At 39.3% G+C, this 23,282-nt stretch overlaps 1 protein-coding gene across 3 annotated transcripts in view; it reads left to right on the top strand.

The window, feature by feature from the left end:
• SUCO (SUN domain containing ossification factor) overlaps window positions 1–23,282 on the top strand; it is a 261,150-nt gene that overhangs the window by 83,571 nt on the left and 154,297 nt on the right. For all 3 annotated transcript variants that reach the window (XM_058175843.1, XM_058175842.1, XM_058175844.1), the window contains 2 exons: window positions 2,964–3,088; window positions 3,474–3,541. In XM_058175843.1, coding sequence (XP_058031826.1) covers window positions 2,964–3,088; window positions 3,474–3,541 — 193 coding nt within the window. The remainder of the gene's footprint in view (window positions 1–2,963; window positions 3,089–3,473; window positions 3,542–23,282) is intronic.

Here is a 23,282-nt window from a genome sequence, read left to right as displayed (position 1 = left end):
CCTATAACTTTCTTGCCATCTTCTCTCTTTAGTGGACCAACTGTTTCCAAAGAAATAAAAAAAAGATGATTTTTACTATGTTCTGAAACATAAAACCATAGAACTCAAAGAGGATGTAGTCTCTTTTTCACATGACTCTGTCATAACTGCATGCCGAAACATCTAAATATTCAAACTTTTAAACATTATTTTATGACTAGGCAATGGGATTTCTTAAGAGTATAAGTCATTTGTGAATTCATTTATACTTAGACATAAGAGAGTACTGTGGAATTTAGGGCTTCAGCAGAGTGATGGCATTAGGGCAGTGATGGCTCAACTTTTCCGAACTGAGTGCCCAAAGCGTGTGTGCGCGGCCGAACCTCAAAATGTAGTACGTGTGTGGCCCCCTGCATGCGCCCTGTTCCCTGTGCATTAGTGTCCAGCCCCCTGCATGCACTCCTGTGGCGCGCGCACACACCCATCATACCCCTTGCTCACACGCACACACACCACACGTGTTGCCCTCCTGTGTATTCGCACGCTCCCCTGCATGTGCGACAGAGAAGACCAGCTGTCCTGTGGGAGGCGCATGCATGTGCGGCGGAGTGCAGTATACAGTGCAGTATACAGTGCAGTATACAGTATACAGATCCTCAACGGAAGGCCGGTTGGTAGCAATTATTTTTTCTGCAGTTCTAATTATCCTCTGAAGTCTGTGTCTTTCTTCTTGGGTTGCAGAACAACCAGACAGTTATAGAGGTGCAAATGACAGACTCAGTAATTCCTCTGTAGAACTGAATCAGCAGCTCCTTGGGCAGTTTGAGCTTACTGAGTTGGCGCAGAAAGAACATTCTTTGTTGTCCTTTTTTTGATGATGTTTTTGATGTTAGCTGTCCATTTTAGATCTTGCGATATAATAGAACCTAGAAATTTAAATGTTTCTACTGTTGATACCGTGTTGTCTAGTATTGTGAGAGGTGGTAGTATGGGAGGGTTTCTCCAAAGTCTACCACCATTTCTATGGTTTTGAGTGTGTTCAGTTCCAGATTGTTCTGGTCACACCACGAGGCTAATTGTTCAACCTCCCATCTGTTTGCGGATTCATCATTGTCTCGAATGAGACCAATCACTGTTGTGTCATTTGTGAACTTCAGTACTTTAACAGATAGATCGTTAGAGATGCAGTCATTGGTGTACAGAGAGACGAGAAGTGAGTAGAGCACACAGTCTTGGGCAGGGGGGACTGTGCTAATTGTACAGGTATCTGATGTGATTCTGCTTAGCTTCATCTGCTGCTTCCTGTTTGTTAGGAAGCTTGTGATCCACTTACAAGTCTATTCAGGTACCTGTAGCTGGTTTAGCTTAGTTAGAAGAGTGTCTGGAATGATGGTATTGAATGCTGAACTAAAGTCTACAAAGAGGACCCTTGCTTAGGTCTTTGGAGATTCAAGATGTTGTAGGATGTAGTGCAGAGCCATATTAACAGTATCATCTGTTGATGTATTTACTCGGTATGCAAATTGCAAGGGGTCTAACAGTGGATCCGTGATGATTTTCAGGTGGGATAGCACTAGCCTTTCAAAGGTTTTCATGACTACAGATGTTAGAGCAACTGGTCTGTAGTCATTCAGTTCCTTGATGGTGGGCTTCTTCGGCACTGGGATGATAGTAGAGCGTTTGAAGCAAGAAGGAACATAGCACATCTCTAGTGATTTATTAAAGATATGGATGAAGATGGGGGCTGATTGGTTAGCACAGACTTTTAAGCAAGAAAGAGTTATCTTGTCTAGGCCTGGAGCTTTTCCTGGCTTTTGTCTGTGAAATAGGTCTTGCACTTTCTTTTCTGTGATCACTAGAGTTGTGAAACCAATGGGATGGGGCCAGTTGTAGGAGGCTTGGCTGATGTTGGTGTGTCTGAGGTGGGGGTTGTGGAGATAGGTGGCTGTAGTTTCCTAGGAATCTAGATCATAATTTAAGCATGAGCCAGTATTGGATTGCATCAACAATGTATGGAGAACAACAAAGACTGAGAATTTGGAGAATAAATTCTGTGAACAACTTAAAAGAACTAGTATGTTTAGCATGAAATGAAGACTGAAGGGAGACATAAAAAGCAATCTTCCAATATTTGAAAGACAGTCATAGGTGAGAGAAATGAAGTGGTCATTAGTAGATAATCTGATTCTGGCTTGATGACTCTGTGGAATGGCAAGATAAAGAGAAGACATTCAAATAAATAATAAGTATCAGTAATTTGTTCAGATTCTGATGTTACCTTCCTTTCCTTGAAAGTTACTGCTTTATTTTAGAAAGATTTATGTACCATCATTTCTGAGTAAAGAATAAATAAGTTTAGTACAATAAAATATAAGAGTATCATATATGTTTTTAAAAAACAGACTTCTACAAAGTAATGAAATGTGATATACCGTATTTTTCAGAGTATAAGATGCACTCCCCCCCAAAAGAGGCTGAAAATTTGGGTGCCTCTTATACTTTGAATGTAGCTTTTCGAAGCTTTTTTCCAGCCCTAACAAGGCGCTAGCAAGTGAAGTGATCGCCATGCTTTACCTCACTGCTCCCTCCGACTCAGCTGTGCTTTAGAAGCTTTTTTTAGCCCTAACAAAGTGCTAGTGAATAAAGCGATCTCCCTGCTTGCCTGCTTTTCTCATTGCTGCTCCTTCTCAGCTGTGTTTTTCAGCACTAACGAGGCGCTAACGAGTGAAGCAATCTTCTGAGCTTTGCCTGCTTTTCTTATTGCTTCTCTCTCCAAAGATCAGCTGTGCTTTAGAAGCTGTTTTTTTATCCCCAAGTAGGGGATAATTACAGGTAGCTGATAACATGGTATGGAAATTACTGTTGGTAAATTATTAATATCAAAGAATATTAATTTTTATGAGTTGCTTTAGCTTTAAAATTTGGTAATAAAGATTTAAAATGTTTCATATTAATTCTCTGGTACATTTTTGTCTGGTATGCAGGTCAGTCAATGCATCTTTCTTCCAATGGAGGTCAACATATTACAAAAAAAGTCCAAAAAAATAGAAATAATTATGCTTCAGTTGAGTGTGGTGCCAAAATACTGGCAGCTAACCCAGAAGCAAAGGTAATAACACCTAACAATGGTATAGTTTATATTTTTAGTAAACTGCTGAATTTTATGGTACAAATAAGTTTAATTTCCTATCAATGTTGTAAGAGGTTTCCACTACCGCTTGTAGAATAAATCAGCCTGTCATTTGTCAGAAGAACAGCATTAGTTTCATTGAGCAGTGATAGTACAAGCCAAAAAAATATCCATCTTAAACAACTTGCAGAGATGATTTTATGTTGAAATAAAAAATAAAATTGTGCACCCTTTGTAATTTTGCCATTAATCTGAGTTTGTACATATACATATGTGTAATGATATGTTCTACCAAAAAGCCAAAAAATAATTAAGTACGCTACAAACAGTTTCTGCTAATGAATTATGTTCTCATTTGTAATAGAGTACATCAGCAATATTAATAGAAAATATGGACCTCTATATGCTAAATCCATGCAGTACTAAAATCTGGTAAGTACATTTTCAGTAAAATTATTCTTTTAAGTGAAGAATTTCTTATGCAAAACTAAATGTTTTTTTGAAGAAACAGTGCTAGGCATCATAAACACATGGTATGCATGATTCATTATTGATTATATGCTGTCTAATTTGTATCAACACTTAAAAAGCCAGATAATTAGACCATCTTGAAGATGATCTATCCCCAGTCTCACCCTTCAGGTCCCCTAATGGTGTGCCCATTGCTGATTGTGTCCATCCAACTTGTTGCTGATAATCCTTTTATTTCTTTCTATGTTGCCCAGCATTATGGATTTCTCAAGGGAGCTATGTCTGTGGATAAAATATCTAAAATATGATACTTATATTTTTTTCCACTGTGCTTCTCGCTTTCATTATTGCAGCTTGGAGAGCATTTTCAGCTATCAAAATAATGTCTCAGCTTAGTGCACATTACTGATGTTTCTTCTTTTAATTTTAAAAACATATTCAGCCTCTCTTAATTCAGCATATGGATTTAATGAATAATTAAAAAACACAACAGATAGCTTTGTCTCACTCCTTTGCTGAATTGGAATCAGCTCTTTTGCCATATTTTGCTGGAACTATGTCTTACTGTTCTCCATACAGTTTGCATGAGTATATGTTTTGGGATTTATATCCCGCCCTTCTCCGAAGACTCAGGTCGGCTTACACTATGTTAGCAATAGTCTTCATTCTATTTGTATATTTATATACAAAGTCAACTTATTGCCCCCAACAATCTGGGTCCTCATTTTACCTACCTTATAAAGGATGGAAGGCTGAGTCAACCTTGGGCCTGGTGGGACTAGAACCTGCAGTAATTGCAGGCAGCTGCTGTTAATAACAGACTGCATTAGCAGTCTGAGCCACAGAGGCCCATTAGGTTTTAGGTTTTCCTAAGGTTATTCCATGTGGTTAACGTGGTTAGTACAATCTAATGCCTTCCTACAATCAGTGAACTTGTTTTTGGTATTTTTCAACTTTATTCATTGTCTAGCATGCATCAATAAACCAAAATAAAAAAATAAAAAACCACTTTATATAGTGCACATCAATAGTGGCTGGTTTACTAACAAATATCAGATGATGTTATACTTGAACATAAAAAATTGTAATATTAGAAAATTTCTGCCAAAGTAGTACTTATTGCTTCATTCTTAGATTCATGGAGAATATTGCTTTTTCTATTATAGATAAGTTATACATTTTCTAAAGCTATTCCTTAATATCTTGAATAATATTCAATTTCTCAGTATATTTTTTTAGCCATCCCCATATATGAGTGGCGATAATTTATTTTATTTCTTTTAATTATAAATTTTTATTCCTTTCATATTAAAATATTGGACACAGTACGGCCATCCTGGCATTATCTCCGCCATACATACTAAAACATAAAACAAATATCATATATACTCATCATACATTACTGATTATCTACAATTATTCTGCCCAATATACTCATTTATATTTACATATATTACATCACATCACATCCTGATTATTTCCTGTTCCAGTTCCCACCTCAGTTCCAACCATTGGTAAAATCTATTTCATATATCATGATATTCAGTCTCTCTTTTGTTTTTTAATTCTAACATCGATCTATTCATTTCTACGCAAACCAATATTTTCTTTATTATCTCCCTTTCTAAAAGTATATTTTCACTTTTCCATTGTTGGGCCTATACCATTCTTGCTGCTGTTATAATGTGTAGTATTAAATATGTTCCCTCTTTACTGTTATGATTCCTAATAAAAATAATTCTGGTTTGAATTCTAATCCTTGTGCAACCATTTTTTCTAACCACATCTGGATCTGTTGCCAAAATTCCTTTGCTTTTTTGCATATCCACCACATGTGGTAATACGTGCCTGGTACTTGATTGCATTTCCAGAATTTTGGGGATATATTACTAAACTTTTTAGCCAATCTTGCCAGAGAAAAATGCAGTCTATAAAAATTTTTATATAAATCCTTGTATCCTTGTATGATGTGGCCAGTGTTAATTTCCGGTTTCTTTCCCACAGTTTTTGCCACTTTTCCAATTCAATATTATACCCAAAAGTTTTGGCCCATACTACCACTTGTTCTTCCTCCATTTTATAATCTAGTAGATACTTATAGATTACCTTTATCAATTTCTCATCTGTCCCCAATAAAAAATTATCTAGTGTCGTTAATTCTCTATTAATACCCCACATTTTCACATTCTTTGCGTAACATGATTGAATTTGTAGGTATGACCACCATTTTTGTAACTCTTACCTCAAATCTTCTATATTCTTCTAAGTATTTCTGTCGTTGCTTCTTCCTTTTGTTTTTATTTGCCATGTATAATATAGCAACTCTCCTCATATATGCTTTCGCAGTATCCCATAGGTTTTGTAAGGAGGTATCTTCTTTCTTGTTTTCTTTGAAAAAAAAACCCATTTTTTTTCCATCATCAGTCTGAATTCTTCATCCTTTAAAATCAATCTATTTAGAGTCCATCTTACAGTTTTCTTTTGTCCTTTCCAACTAACTCTCATTGGATTATGATCTGCCCAAATATTTGTATCTATTTCTACTTCATTCACTTCAGAGTTTAATTCCGTCGACATCCATACCATGTCAGTTCTGGACCAGGATTGCTGTTATTAGAGTAGTATTGATTTTTCCCCTGATTTCTCTGTCTCCAAATTTCCTGTATGTTTAGCTTATCTACCATTTTAAAGGTTCTAGGTAGAATTCTTCTAGTTCCCTTTTTTACTTCGTTGCTTTTGTAGTCTAAATTTTTTATCTATTGCGTTGAAATCTCCTACAATACAGAGGATGTCACCCTCGATGCGATGTATTATGTAATTTTTTGTAAAATTGTTCTTGTGCCCCATTTGGAGCATAAATTTCTACTACTAATACCCATTTTCAATTTAATATTATTTCCACAGTCAGAATCTTTCCCTCCTCATCCTTATAGATTTGCTTGGCCAGAATTGTTTCTTTAATGTATAACGCTACCTCTCTCTTCTTTTGTTGTGACAGTGATACAAATGTTTTCCCCAATTTGGGGTATTCCAGTAGTTGTTTATGTTGTTCTTTTATATTATATGGACTTCTTGTAATGCTATTATATCTAGGTTCAATCTTTGTAGTTTGTTAAGGGTCTTCTTCCTTTTCAAGGGGGAATTCAAGTTGGTATTCAGTGATAAAATCTTAAGCTCTTCTTGCATTCCTCTACTTATATTTAGGTCTTATACTTCTTGTTGTTCTAATCTCTCTCTGTTCCTTAAGTTTTTCCCTGTTACTCTCCGGTCTTTCTCCTTTTTCTTTTTCCTTCTTCTTTGATTGTAGTTCCCTTTTTTCCGCAGCAGACATTCTTAGGTCTCTTTCTTCTATTACTATCCTCTCTTCTCAATGCGTGCAAGTGAGGTGAATCAGTGAGTCACATCCTCCCCCGAAATAAGACCTGGTGCCTTTTCTGGTGGCAAAAAAATATAAGACAGGGTCTTATTTTTGGGGAAACACGGTAACAGAGAAGGTGATTTGGGTAAATGATGGGATGAATTGCCTATAGATATTTGAGAACCCTAGGAAGCTTTGTAGCTATTTTTGGGTGTGCATGGCTTCCCAATCTTAACATCGTTTGCATTTTTTCCGGATCCATTTCCACCCCCATGGTGCGAGATTTGGTATCACAGGTAATCTATTTTGTCTTTGTAGAATTTGCATTTTGAGAGCTTAGTGTATAGTTTGGCATCTCAGAGTTTTTTCAGGACTTTACCAGCTTTATGTGCTCAGCTTTTGTTTAGGTATATATCAGAATATCATCAAGGTATACGAAAACATTCTTGTATAGGTGTTCATGAGCACCTCATTTATCAGCTATATGAACACTGCAGGGACCCCTTGGAGCCCAAATGGGAGCACGTTAAACGGGAACCACCCCAGTGGGCTGTTAAAAGCAGTTTTCCACTCACCCCCCTCCCGAATTCTGACTTAGTAATAGGCTTCCCGCAAGTCCAGCTTAGAAAATAATCTTGCCCTTTGAAAAGTGGACCAGCATGTCCTTCATGAGGGGCAGAGGTTACACATTTTCTACACACACTGCATTTAGACCTTTATAATTAACACATAAACAAAGCAAGCCATCTTTTTTTTCTTGGAACAGTACCAGGGCAGCTATTTTGGGTCTGGGAGGCTGTTTGAAGCGACACCTAAGTTTTTATCTATGAAATTGCACAACTCATCTAGCTCCTGGGATTTTATGGAGCAGAGTTTCGGTTTTGGTAGTTTGCTTCTGGGAGGTTCTCGATGGCACAGTCAGTAGGTCGGTGAGGGGAAAGTTCATCCGACCCCACCTCGCTAAATACTTCTGCTAGGTTGCAATATTCCCGGGGAATACCGTGCATGAGCTTGGTTTGGCAGCAACCGCCACTTTGTTTCTGCAGCTGGGGTTTTCCTATTGACTTCTTTCTGCTGGGGTTTCTCCCTGGGTCCCTTTAGTCCAATCCATCTGCGGGTTCCACTTTTTTAGTCATGATAATCCTAGAACCAGGGGCCATTTCATGCTTGAAACCTGTTGTGTCTTGCCTGCCCTCAGAGCAGCCGGGGCCTGCTCCCGAACACGGAGGAATGTATGCCTCCTGGCCCCAGTCCTGGCTCCATGCCCAGACAAACTGCAGAAGAAGGAGCACCTCTCGGCCCCAGCCCTGACTCCATGCCCAGGCAAACGGAGCAGCTAGACCCCTCCCCCTCCTCCACAGCATGTGAGCCTGAGGAGGGTTTATTACCAACAGCTGATTGGAGTGACCCTCGCATCAGAAGATTGGATAGGCAGAGGCAACAGAAGGAAGGGAGGGGCAGGCCTTAATGAGTGCTGAGTCATGGAGCCACACCCCATGGCCTATATAAAGGATCTGCTTTCTGGCAGTCTCTGAGTCAGGCAAAGTCGAACTTATCTTGCTGAAGTCACTTTCTGGTCTCCTGCCTGCTCTGAGGACTTTGCTAGGACTTTGGGCAGAGCTGCAGAGGCAAGCCTGATTCGGATTTCCCTGACCCGGCCATCAGCGGAGGAGTGGGACACGACAAAACCACAATAAAAGCAATAGTCTCGCAGTGGCTCTCATTTGTGAGTTCCAGGGGCTCTGTGGCAAATATGGCTAGGAATCCTCCTGCAGTGGACCAATCGAGCTGTCAAAACACTAGGGTTTTTTAACTGTCTTAGGTGATCCCCAGTTTTCCCACTAGGGTTGGACTTATTAGGCACCGGTGCACCCTAAGTCTAGTAGGGCCATCAGTGCCACCTTCTGGCCTGTGTTTGGGATTAGCAGTTCTGCGGGTACAGTGATGGGCTCAACTGTCCCATTTATCAAGGAGTCATTGTCATAGTCGCTATCTGACGGGCTCAGCTCTTCTCATGGAGTCAGAGTTGCAGGTCTGTGCTTGGGGGAGGACTGGAACTCCACAACCTTGCCGCTTTTTTCAGGGCGGTTTTGCTGGAGTGCTGGGGGAGTTTTGCTGGCTTCACTCCAGATTGCCAGTCTCCATTTCTTTTTGGGGTCTTTGTGGGCATTCTGCTGCGTGACAGCTTTCCTTCTCACAGTTGAAGCAGGCTTTTGAGCATGGTAGAGCGGACTAGGGCTTGGTGACCTCTCTCTTCCTCTCGGGTGGTGACCTCTTCCAGGTTCTGTAATCGAGCTGTATGGTTTTGGTCTTCGTCGATTACAGTTATTTCTGCCAAGATGTACCAGTTGTGCAGGGAAGCAGGGACTCCTCTGGCGATGAAGGTGTGGAAACAGCTCACCAGTATTTCTTCTTGCCAGTCCATGCAGCAGGCTAGGTCTCAAAACTTCTCTGTGTATTCAGCTAGCAACCTGCGACATTGTTTTACGGTTTTGATGCAGTCCCTGGCTTTTCAGTCAGCAAGGGGGTCCTCAAATCTGCTTCTTAGGGCCGTCATAAAGCAGTCAAAATTTCAAAGCTCAGGGGTATCCACATTGTGCAGAGTCACCATTTATTGTGTGGCAGCCCCCTCCAGGGCCAGGGTGACAATCCTGACCTTCACCTGTTCACTTGAGAGATCCTTCCCAAACTTCTGCATGTATGTAAGCGCATGTGCCAGAAAAAACCCCAGTTGCTGGGGGTCTCCATCAAATTTTATGCCCAGGGGAGTGCCTTCCAGTCCAGCTGTGGGTGTCCCTACCCCCTGCACTCTGCCCAAGTCTCTCAGAGATGGGTTCACTAGGGTGGCAATGGGTCCATCAGCATTCTCTGTGGCATCTGCAGAAGTACCAGCGGCTGGGAAATTATCTCATTCACCAGTGCCGCCCTCGCGGCCCCTATCTTCTCTAGTGATCAGGCCCCGGCTTCTGAGACTCTCATGCCTTGGAAGGCCTTCCTTAAGAGGTCCATCGCTTGCTTCATGAATTGGTCGGATCGGCCCAATGCTTCCTTCATCTTGTAGTCCTCACAAAGGGTTTCCAACTCATATTTTCAACCCTGCTGTTGGCTGCCCTGGGTGAAGGTGACTCCTCAGATTCTTCCTTCTTCCCTACATTGACGGACCACCTCGGCAGAATCGCCAAGGATGATTTTGTCCTTCATCCATGCTGGGGCTTTCGTCAGGTTGAGCCTTGATGGGGGCTTGTCCCACATTTGGCTTTCTTCATGATTGCTGTCCTGGTTGGACATTCTTCGCATGGTCTCCACGTTAGAGCTGGAGCCTCTCTGGGTTGACCACTTTGCAGATTTTGCCTAATGTAAGGTCCTGCCTCGCCAGCCTTCTCAAGAAAGCAGAACTTTTGAAATGAATGGCATTTCAAAAGGAACTTTTATTGGAAGTTAGTGATAGCAGTGAGAGTGTACGCAGAATCTGAATTTCACGTACTGGAATGTTAGGTTAAACCGCTCCTTTCTAGGCCCCTCACAATGTCCAATTCATTTTTGAGCTAATCCCATCTTCGCAAAGTGCAAAAATGTGCAAACTTCAGGCTGAGAAGGTGCAACAGGCGGTTCCCAGGCGCCACAATCTCGATCGTCTGATAGTGAAACAACAACAGATGGCCCAAGGCACATTCTTTCCCCCCTCCCAACATCCCAAAGGTACATCAAAAGAGAAAAATAACAAAGGAAAACCTCTTGCAAGCATAGCCCAAATCCTCCTAATCCCCCACCTTCAGAATGACAAGGTCCTGATAGAGATCAATGGGACCTGACACTAATACTTCACCCTTTTTGTTTCCTAAACTTCGAGCATTAGTGTACAGGCATTTGAGTCCTTTGTGGATCTTTGGTATGTTTTTTATAACTCCTACTTTGTAACTGGGATTTCCATCCTTTCCATCATTCTACTTCATTTTGTTTTTCTTTTTTTATTCTTTCTCTTTACTCTGTACTTCCTTATGTGATTGGTTATCTAGCAGTTTTTGCTTGGAATTAGGTTCTAAACTTTGTGAAGATTGCATTCCCCTTCCCTCAATTTTAGTTTAAAGCACTTCCAATAAGATGAGCCATTCATTTTCCAAATATATTATTTCCAGTTCTTGTGATTTGCAGTCCATCCCTTGCTAGTGGCCTTCATGCAGGTAATGCAGACCATGGTCAAGGAAGCCAAAGTACTGTTGACGACACCAGTTTGTAAGCCAGTGGTTCGTTTCTAAAATTTATTTATTTATTTGTTAAATTTTTATACCGCCCTTCTCCCAAAGGACTCAGGGCGGTGTACAGCCAAAGATAAAACACGAGATATACAATTAAAAACATTTAAAACATAGCAAATTACAAAAAGGCTGATAATTAAAAATTTAGATTTAAAATTTTAAAAATATTAATAAAAACCCCGAATTAAAATTTAACACTATTATGCCAGTCCCGCTTGAATGAATAGGTATGTTTTTAGCTCACGACGGAAGGTCCGAAGATCAGGCACTTGACGTAGGCCAGGGGGAAGTTTGTTCCAGAGCGTTGATGCCCCCACAGAGAAAGCCCTACTCCTGGGGGCCGCCAGCCGACACTGTTTGGTGGACGGCACCCTGAGGAGACCCTCTGTGAGAGCGTACGGGTCGGTGGGAGGCATAGGGTAACAGCAGGCGGTCTCGTAAGTACCCGGGTCCTAAGCCATGGAGCGCTTTGAAGGTGGTAACCAAAATCTTGAAGCGCACCCGAAAAACCACAGGAAGCCAGTGCAGGCTACGGAGCAGTGATGTTACATGGGAGCCACGAGCGGCTCCCGTTACTACTCGCGCAGCTGCATTCTGGACTAACTGTAGCCTCGGGTGCACCTCAAGGGCAGCCCCATGTAGAGAGCATTGCAGTAATCCAACCTAGATGTAACCAGAGTGTGAGTGACCGTGCATAAGGCATCCCGGTCAAGGAAGGGACGCAACTGGCGGACCAAGCGAACTTGGTAAAAGGCCCTCCTGGAGACGGCCACCAGATGTTCATCGAAGGACAGCTGTCCATCCAGGAGGACGCCCAAGTTGCGAACCACCTCCTTTGGGGCCACTAACTCGCCCCCAACAGTCAGCTGTGGATGCAGCTGACTGTACCGGGGTGCCGGCATCCACAGCCACTCCGTCTTGGAGGGATTGAGCTTGAGTCTGTTTCTCCCCATCCAGACCCGTACGGCTTCCAGGCACCGGGACAGCACTTCGACCGCTTCGTTGGGGTGGTCCGGGGTGGAAAAGTACAGCTGAGTATCATCAGCGTACAGATGATAACTCACCCCGAAACCACTGATGACCTCACCCAGCGGCTTCATATAGATGTTGAACAGGGTAGGCAAGAGAATCGACCCCTGAGGCACCCCACATGTGAGGCGCCTCGAGGACGACCTCTGCCCCCCTGTCAACACCATCTGCGACCGGTCAGAGAGATAGGAGGAGAACCACCGATAAACGGTGCCCCCCACTCCCAATCCCTCCAACCGGCGCAGCAGGATACCATGGTCGATGGTATCAAAAGCCGCTGAGAGATCTAATAGGACCAAGGCAGAGGAGCAACCCCTGTCCCTTTGCTCCCTCATTGGATTTTGGCCTTTTGTTGCAAATATAGATGAAAACACCACTTGTACTCCTAATTCTTTAACTTTCTTCTGTAGCTGTTTGTAATCTCTTGTTTTTGTTTTAGATTCATTGTTGTGTCATTGATCCCCATGTGTAAGAGAAGAAAGGGGTAGTAATCTGTGGTGTTGATTGTTTTAGTAAGGTACTCAGTTATATCTTAGATTTTTGCACCAGGGAGACAATATACCTTCCTAGATTGACTGCTGGTCTGCAGACTATAGTTTCTGTTCCCCTAAGAATTGAATCACCAATATTTGCCTTTCTTTCCTAAGGAAGTCTGGAATACTTTTCTTCCTTTCACATGTATGCTAGGTTGTGCTTCTTTTAAAAATTATTGATGATTGCTCTTTTGTGAGTGTTTGTATTTTTTCTTCCAGGGGGAGGCTATGAAACCGATTGCTCAGTTCCAGAGGGGCTTTATTGGTGTGGGATAGGATAAATAGTAGGAGCCTTATTCTTCGGTTTTGTTTTCTTCTAAAAGAGACATGTTTCTGTTGGTCTTCCTCTTTAGGTACATATGTAGGCTGGGTGTATCGGTTTGCTTTTCTATGTTCATATGTGGGGTCTTTTTTTAAAGAAGCTCCTTGCTCCCTATTGTGTTTTATTTTGGCGCAGTCTTCTTGTTTAGGTTGGGTTTTCTCACTTTGTTCATTGAGTTTCAGAGTGACTAGAATTGCCGAGACCCTTTACTTTTTCTTCTCGTAATTCATATAGTTTACATTTAATACATACATAGTTTGGGTCTTCTGTGGGCATAAGCTGAAACATAATGACACATTTTGCAAGTCACTATATCATCAGTGTCTATTTTCATGACTTTTTGTTTGTAAAAAAATAATAATCTAAAAATAAAATATTTTCCCTGAAGTGTATGCTTATGATAGTTTACAAGAGTTCTCGGCCTTTTGTTCTCTGTCTTGTAAAATTCATGACTATGTTCTCTGTTTTAAGTATCTGTCTGTTTTTCATGATTCTTTTTGTTTTTGTCATCTTGGATCATTAGGAATGTAAAAATTTCTAAAGAATTAAAATAAACTTTTTTTCAAATATTTAGTTGAAAAAAGAAATTGAAAAAATTAAAATAATTGAAATTTTTTATAAAGAATTGAATTTTTTTAAAAATTAAAATGATTTAAAATGAAAACTATTTAAAATTAAAAATATTTAAGGAAAAAAGATTAAAATTTGAATAAAGAATTGAAAAATTGAAAAAAATTTTTAAAAAGTATTTTAAAAAAAAGGAATTAAGAGATTTTAAAAATGTAAGAATTTGTAAGAGTTCTTGTATGAAGTAATATGTACTTATATTTTGTTGGAAATCTCAGGTTGTTTTCTTGGCGGTACTTTATTCTTAAACTTCCCTGCCTTGAAAGTTTATCCCTTTTCTCCCTGCCCACAAGCGTTTTGTCCTTATCATTTTTTCCTGCTTTCTTGCCCTTTGGTTTCCTATCCACTGCCGGGGCCACTGCCATTTCTCCATCATCTATATCAGTGATGGCAAACCTTTGACGTCACTGCGTGGCAGCCTAGGTGCCGGACATGGCACATGAAACCATTCCGCGAGGTATGCAGGTCCCTGCTGGCCTTCGTGCGCATGGGAGTGTCAGTACCTGGAAGAACAGTGGTCCATCACGCATGCGCAACCCGGCACCCAAACACCCGGATACCAGCATGGACGTGCGCCTGATGAACAGCTGGACATCATGCATGCTCATGACGTCAACCCGGAAGTTCGGGTGCCGGCCTTCACAGACGCAACGGAACACCGCTCTTCTGGATTTTGCCGCTCCTGCGCGTGTGATGGCCAGCTAATCGGCACGTGTGTGATTACAAGAACACAGAATAGCCAGCAAGGCCGCGCATTCTTCGCCGGATGGTTTTGCACGCCAGAACCTATCAGTGCCATAGGTTCGCCGGCACTGATCTATATTATCAAATCAATCAATCAGAATAGAGCTGTAAGGGGCTTTTGAGGTCTTCTGTGAAGACCTCAAGTTTCAAATCATGTAAACCGAGTCCTCCTCTTTCCTTTGCAACTTGTAACATCTTATATTTAACTCATGGCTTTTCCCCTCACTAAACAAATGTATGTTTTGCCACATTTTAAATGTTTCTTCATTTGCCGAAACGGATGTTGTCTGAATCAAAAACATGATTCTAGGCAAAGTATTCCTCTTTATCACAATAATTCTCCCCAACAATAATAGTTATGCAGGTAGTCCTCAAGTGACTAATGTAATGGAGCCTTCCAATTGAATTTGTAACCTGAGGATTAATTGGAGTGAATCATGTAAAATGAAAACTCCCTGCTTTTGCCCACACATTCGCTAATCGAATGCATGGGTCATGAAGTTTACATAAGGTATCTCATGGAGGGGAAAGCCATTGGGAGCCTAGTGCAGGGAAAAGACAACTGCATTCAGCCACCTAAGGCCTCCGCCCACGCACTGAGATATCCCATGCTGCTATTCCCACACCTTGGGGTCCCAAGCTGCTTGGGCCCTTCCTCCTCACCCAGTCTCCAATCACTAATTTCTGGCTCCACATTTGAAAACCCCGTGCTGCTAGGCTCACCTCCTGCTCAGCCTTGGGTGTCAGAGCCCTTGTCCAGCAAGGTGGAGAAGCGTTGGGCTGGCCTCTATCCTTCCCTGCTGAGCCCCACCCTCTCTCTCCCTGCTGAGCCCCACCCTCTCTCTCTCCCCACCCTTTTGGCAAGCATGCTCCTTTGGTGTCATGCCTGATAGACCCATGCTTCCCAGGCTCGTCTCCTGCATGGCCTTGACCTTGTCAGGTAGGCGGAGAAGTGCTGGGCCAGACTCTGTCTTTCCCTGATGAGCCCCAGACTCTCTCACAAGCAGGTGTGGCCCTGCCCTGCTGCTTACTGGAATACCGAGCCCACCCGGGTTTCATAAATTCTGCAATTGCAAAGCTGGAAATCTTGGCACACTTCCCTTGCTGGCCAAAATCAACTCCTTAAAAATTGCAAGAGAGTTTTCAAACAAACCTGCTTTCCAGCTTCGTGGCATTTCTCCCTGCAGTTCAAGATGTTCTTCTTTCACTGGAGAAATGGAAAAGCTGGGTTGCAAACCGAAGAAATGTGCAGGGAAACCAAAAAAAAAAACAAAAAAACATAAATGGGGCTAAAAAAAAAGTAAAATCAGACCGTCCAACTTCTCGCAAGAATAAAATAAGATCTTGTGAAGTTTGAAAGGATGATTTTCCTTTTTTTTAGCCCCACAAAGTTTCTGGGTTTTCCTGCATACTTCTTCCATTTGCAACCCAGCTTTTCCATTTCTCCAGTGAAAGAAGAGCATCTTGAGCTGCAGGGAGAAACATGACGGAGCTGAAAAGCAGGTTTGTTTGGAAACCCCTCTTGCAATTTTTAAGGAGTCCTTTTGGCAAGCAAGGAAAGCAGGGGGGTGGCGCCCCAAACTCTCCAACTCCAGTGGTGCAAATTTGAGAAACCTGGACCGGTTTGGCATTCCAGCAAGCAGCCTTTTGGTAAAGCACATCATTCTACTGTTTACCGAAAACGGAATGAGGCCTACAAAGAAAAGAACACAGTACCTACAATGAAATTTGGTGGAGGTTCAATAATGTTTTGGGGTTGTTTTTCTGCTTCTGGCACTGGGTGCCTTGACTGTGTGCAAGGCATCATGAAATCTGAGGATTACCAAAGGATTTTGGGTCGCACTGTAGAGCCCAGTGTCAGAAAGCTGGGTTTGCGTCCAAGATCTTGGGTCTTCCAGCAGGACAATGACCCCAAACATATGATCAAAAAGCACCCAGAAATGGATGATAACAAAGCGCTGGAGAGTTCTGAAGTGGCCAGCAATGAGTCCAGATCTAAATCCCATTGAACACCTGTGGAGAGATCTTAAAATTGCTGTTGGGAAAAGGCGCCCTTCCAATAAGAGAGACCTGGAGCAGTTTGCAAAGGAAGAGTGGTCCAAAATTCCGGGTGAGAGGTGTAAGAAGCTTATTGATGGTTATAGGAAGTGACTGATTTCAGTTATTTTTTCCAAAGGGTGTGCAACCAAATATTAAGTTAAGGGTGCCAATAATTTTGTCCAGCCCATTTTTGGAGTTTTGTGTGACATTATGTCCAATTTGCTTTTTTCCCTGCCTTTTTTTTGGTTTTGTTTCAATACAAAAGGGAATAAACATGTGTATAGCAAAATATGTGTTACTGCAATACTTTTCTGTGAGAAATACTTGATTTTCTGGAAAAATTTCTGGGGTACTAACACTTTTGGCCATGACTGTATTATAAATGTACATTTTCTCATTCATAAATAATCATACATATTCTCTCTAAAGAAAGCAAAAAATAAAACTTTTTAATTACCTTTGGAGTTGCTCTTCTACCCTTTCTTTCCCTTCGTCTTACAACAAACCACCTTCTTCTCTTGTCCCTCCCTCCTTCTCCTTTCCTACCTTCTTCCTCCTTCTCTCCTTCCTCATACCTACTTCCCTTTGCTCTCCCCCACGCCTCTTCTCTTTCCCTCCTTTCTCACCTTCTCTTCTACTCTTATTCCCTAATTTATCTTCCTTTCCTTCTCCTTTCTTCCATCCCTCTCTCTCCTTCACCTCTTCTATCTTACCTTCTATTCCTCTTTCTTTCTTTCTTCTTGTATATTATTTCCCTTGTTTGGTATCCGAGCAACTCCAATCTTCTGATAATATATACTTTCTTTTTGATTTATTTTCTATTTTACCCAATCCATCATTTCATGGTTGTACATTTATATCTATAATCTTCTCTTCTTCATCCCCCTCTCCCCCTTTTCCATCTATTTTGGCAATAACTGTGTGTCTATTTCTTAATTACCATTTTTCTCATTTCTTTTCCATTTATTAACATTGTTTATCTGTTTATTGACTTTTATTTCTTTCTCTTTTCTAACCATACATAAAATCTTTCCCATGTCTTGAAATACAATGATTTCTCTTTATCTTTTATTCTTAAAGTTAATCTATTCATTTCTGCACAATCTAAGATCTTTTTTATTACTTCACCTTCTGATGGGATTCTCTCTAACTTCCAATTTTGCGCAAATACAAGTCTTGCTGCTGTTATTACATGAATAATTAAATACATTTCTTCTTTCTGGCAAAATACCCAATAAGAAAATTTCTGGCTTTAATTCTATAGATTTGTGTAGCATTTCCTTTAACCATGTCTGTATTCTAAAACAATATTTTTTTGCTTCTATATATGTCCACCACATACGATAATATGACCCCGGCAAATTCGAGCATTTCCAACATTTAGCTGATTTATCTTTAAACATTTTATATAGGTTTTCCTTATATGCCGTTGCCATTGTCAATTTATAATTCCTTTCCCATAGTTGTTGCCATTTCTCTAATTCTATTGCATAACCAAAACTTTTTGCCCATGTTATCATTGTTTCTTTTACTTCTTCATCTTCTAGTCTAACTTGCAATAAGTAATTATACAATTTTTTAATCATTTTTTCATCCTTTCCAGTCAGTATCTGATCCAACTCTGATTCCCCCAAATTAAAACCATATTGTTTCAAGTCTTTTATCATATCTTGATTGTATTTGCAATTTTGTATACCAATCAGTCTCAATCCCTTGTTTTTCTAATTCTTGCTTCTGTTTTAACTCTCCCTTCTCAGTTAGAATGTCTTTATAACATACAATATTGTTCATATTAATCATATTTGGTTGCGTCAACGCTTCTATTGTTGAAAGCCACATTGGTATTTCCATGTAGTGTTTTTCTTTCACTCTCCCATATTGTTAACAAGCCATTTCTTACACAATGTCTCTGAAAGTATCCATGTATCCTATTTTTGCCATACCATAAGAAAGCATGCCAACCTAGTTGCAAATCATGTCCTTCCAAAGTCAATAGTCTTGTATTTCTCAATAAAATCCATTCTTTAACCAGGTTAACATCACTGCTTGGTGATAGAGTTCCCAGTTTGGTAGGCCAAATCCTCCTCTAGTCTTAGAATCTTGAAGCAGTTTAATATTAACATAACATAACATCAGAGTTGGAAGGGACCTTGGAGGCCTTCTAGTCCAACCCCCTGCCCAGGCAGGAAACCCTACACCATCTCAGTCAGATGGTTATCCAACATTTTCTTAAAAATTTCCAGTGTTGGAGCATTCACAACTTCTGAAGGCAAGTCGTTCCACTTATTAATTGTTCTAACTGTCAGGAAATTTCTCCTTAGTTCTAAGTTGCTTCTTTCCTTGATCAGTTTCCACCCATTGCTTCTTGTTCTACCCTCAGGTGCTCTGGAGAACAGCCCAACTCCCACTTCTCTGTGGCAGCCCCTGAGATATTGGAACACTGCTATCATGTCTCCCTAGTCCTTCTTTTGTTAAACTAGACATACCCAGTTCCTGCAACCGTTCTTCATATGTTTTATCCTCCAGTCCCTAATCATCTTTGTTGCTCTTCTCTGCACTCTTTCTAGAGTCTCAACATCTTTTTTACATCGTGGCGACCAAAACTGGATGCAATATTCCAAGTGTGGCCTTACCAAGGCATTATAAAGTGGTACTAGCACTTCACGTGATCTTGATTCTATCCCTCTGTTTATGCAGCCCAGAACTGTGTTGGCTTTTTTAACAGCTGCTGCACACTGCTGGCTCATATCTAGATGGTTATCCACTAGGACTCCAAGATCCCTCTCACAGGTACTACTATTGAGCAAGGTACCACATATACGGTACTGGTGCATTTTGTTTTTTTGGCCTAAATGTAGAACCTTACTTTTTTCATTGTTGAATTTCATTTTGTTAGATAGCGCCCAATGTTCAAGTCTGTCAAGATCTTTCTGTAACTTCAGCCTATCTTCTGGAGTGTTGGCTATTCCTGCCAGCTTGGTGTCATCTGCAAATTTGATGAGTTCCCCATCTATCCCCTCGTCCAAGTCATTGATGAAGATGTTGAAGAGTACTGGGCCTAAAACAGAGCCTTGGGGTACTCCACTGCATACTTCCCTCCATGTGGATGTAGTTCCGTTGTAATTCCGTTGTAATTCTTGCTTTTTTCCCTTGCCATATATATTTCTACATCATCTTGTTCAAAGTCTCAAAATATTCCTTCTCCAATTTTATCGGAATTGTTTGAAAGAAGAACAAAATTATCCAGTGCATTCATTCTAATTAACGCTATTCTTCCCATTAACAATAGTTGCAGATTTTTCCATTTTTCCAAATCTATTTCAATTTGATTCCTCAATTTATAGTAATTATCTTCCTTCAATGTAATACATCTTGAAGTTAATTGAATGCCCAGATATCTCACTTTCTTCACTATTTGAATATATAAGTTCTGCATTAGTTGCTTCTTTTGTTTTTCTCTCATATTTTTGACTATAATTTTAGTTTTATCTTTATTTATTTTCAATCCTGCTACCTCTCCATATTCCTCTATTTGTTGCATTAGTTTAAACCCGTTTCCATTGGTTCTTCCATAATGAATACTAAATCATCCGCAAATGCTTGTAGCTTGTATTCTTCTTTTTTAATTTTCATTCCTTTTATTTCTTTATCTTGTCTTATTTTTCTATTTAAAACCTCTAACGTCAAGATAAATAACAATGGAGATAACAGACATCCTTGTCTAGTTCCTTTTCTGATATCTACTTTTTCTGTCATTTCGCCATTTATTATTACCTTTGCCTTTATCTTTATATATATATATAATCTTTATATATAGTCTTAACCATGTTTACAAATCTATCCCCAAAATCCATCTTTTGTAATTGTGTAGTCATAAATTCCCAATTCACATTATCAAATGCTCTATGCATCTAAAAATAACAATGCCATTTATTTTTCTGGATGCGCTTCGTAATATTCCAATGTATCCAATATGATTCGTATATTATCTCTAATTTGTCTTTTGGGTAGGAAACAACCTCTTCAGTCTTTCCTCCATAATTGATGCAAATATTTTATAATCTGCATTTAATAAAGAAATTGGTCTATAATTATTTGTTGCAGGTCTGAGTCTTCCTTTGGTATAAGAGTTATATATGCCTTCATCCATGACTTGGGTTCCTTGGCTTCTATTAGTAAATCATTGAATACTTGTAGCATTTTATCACTTAATACATCTTGCAATTCTTGATACAATTCTGCTGGTAATCCATCTGGCCCCAGGGTTTTTCCATTTTTCTGTCTTTTAATTCCCTCTATCAATTCCATCATTGGTATTCTTTCATCTAGTGCTTTTTTGAATTCCTCTGGTATTTTAGGGATCTTTGCTTTTTCTAATTGTTCTATTTTCCCTTCTGATATCTGCTCTTGTTGGTATAGTTTCTTGTAATATTCCTCAATTATTTTTTTCTTTTCCTCATTTTGATAACATCTCTTTCCCTCTTGATCTAATAGTTGTGGTATTAATTTCTTTTCTTTTTCTTTTTTCATTTTGTATGCCAACCACCTTCCTGATTTATTTGTGTTTTCAAAATTTTTTTTTGCTTTGTTGATTTTATTTTTCTTGCCAAATCTTCATTTTCAGTTAGATTCAAATTGTGTTTTTTCAAGTCCATTAAGTTTTTTATTTTTTTATCTTTTGGATTTTTTTGTAAGGCTTTCTCTAATTTCTTTACACTCTTCCTCCATTTCCCTTTGTATTTGTTTATTCTGTTTATTTCTTTTCCCTGCATAAGTCATTGCCAAACCCCTTAGATATGCTTTACTGGTCTCCCATAGATTTTGCAATGATGTATCTTCTTTTCTATTCTATTTGAAAAAAAATGTCAGTTCTTTTTCCATGAATTGTATAAAGTTTTTTTCATTTAATAAGCTTTGATTTAATGTCCATCTCATTCTTTTTCTTTGGCCTTTCCATACCATCATATGGTATTAAATCTGTAGACATCCACCTCATATCTATTCTTGACCATGACATATGCCTATTTGAATAAAATGTATATTGCCTTTCTTTTAAATTTCTCTTTCTCCAAGCATCTTGTAGAGTTAATTCATCTACCATTGTGTAGAATGTTTTCGGGAGTATTTTCTTTGGTTTTTTACTCATTTTTATAGATTTATAGTCCAGTTCATTATCCACTATTGCATTATTATCCCCCATTATACAAATATTTTCATATTCATATTCTAATATTTTTCTATGTAATTTTGCATAAAATTCTTCTTGATTATTATTCGGAGCATATATTCCTACAAGTAATATTTTTTTATAGTTCATTACAATTTCTACCATTAATACTCTTCCCTCCTCATCTTCAAATATTTGTTTGGATTGAATTGTCCTTTTGATATAAAATGCCACACCTCTTTTACTTTGAGAGACCAATGTTGTATAGAACTTCCCTAATTTTGTTCTTTCCAAAGGTTTTTTGTTGTTGTTTTCTAATATGAACTTCTTGTAAACATATAATTTCTAATTTTAGCTTTTCTAATTTGTTAAACATTTTCCTTCTTTTTATTGCCGAATTTAGTGCGTTTATATTCAAAGATATTGCTTTAATTTCTTCCTCCATTTCTTATTTATTTACTTGTGCTGTTGATCTAGTCACTCTTATCTCTCTTTGTTCTCCAATTTCTTTTGGTCGAGCTCCTTCTCTTATCACTTTCTCTTCTTGTTCTTTAGTCATCTCCCTTGACTGCTCTTTCTTTCCCTCTTGTTATCCATCTCTCCTTTCTTCTCTCAGTCTCTCTTGTTCTTGAAGACCTATATGTTGTTCATAAAATCTCTCTGCCTTTTCTATTGAATCTAATCTGAATTTTTGCTCTTGCCAATTTACCAACATTCCTTCTGGAATCAGCCATTTGAAATTTATCCCTCTTTTTATCAGACATTTTGTGAGAAATTGGTATTCTCGTCTCAGGTCTCTCACTCTTCTTGAGATTTGTTTCAGTGCCACCACTTCTCTCCCTTTGTGTTTTATCATTGTATTTCTCATCATTTGCAATATCTCTGTTCTCAAAGTTTTCTTTGTAAATCTGACATGAATTTCTCTGGGTAAATTATTTGTCATCTCATATCTTGTATACGCTCTATACGTCTCATCAATTCCATTTAAAATTATTTCTTTACTTTCTTCTATCACTACTGCTAATATCTCTGCTATCTTCTCTGGTAGATTTTCTCCCTTTTCCTCCTCAATATTTTGGAATCTTAAATAAAAATCAGCCTTGTCCATTTCGAGGGTTATAATTGTTTTTTCCTGGTTTTTATCAGTGTTTGTGAGTCTACAATCCATCTCTTCCATTTTTTTCTGCGTTACCTCTGCTTTTTCTTCCATTAGTTGCAATCGTTGTTCATTTTTTCCTATTAACTCTTTAACTTTTTTCAATTCTGCCTCCATTCTTTCCATTTTTTCTAGTCCTTTCTTAAGATCTTCATCTTAAGATTCTGTAACATATTTTTAAAATCCATATTAATTTTCTCTTGTTGTAATGTCGATTCTGTTGTCTTCGTTGATATTGATGGTGATGATAAATGTTGTGTTGCTTTCTTTCCCTTATCCATCTTGTCTCTTCAACTCACCACACTCAATTTGTAATCCAAATAGTTCAATTCTCAAGTTTCAACTATTTCTTTGTTTAAATTCCAAATTCAACTTCCAAAACTACTCTTGAAACCCTCCAACTCTTCAGGTTCTTGAGACCTTAATCCACTTATGTTTATCTAAAAATATCCAAAGCTAACCAACAACCA

Source organism: Ahaetulla prasina, chromosome 3 (genome assembly GCF_028640845.1).
Source record: "Ahaetulla prasina isolate Xishuangbanna chromosome 3, ASM2864084v1, whole genome shotgun sequence".
NCBI lineage: Eukaryota > Metazoa > Chordata > Lepidosauria > Squamata > Colubridae > Ahaetulla > Ahaetulla prasina.
Note: the sequence above shows the minus strand (reverse complement) of the source record. Positions and strands in the feature narration are given on the sequence as shown.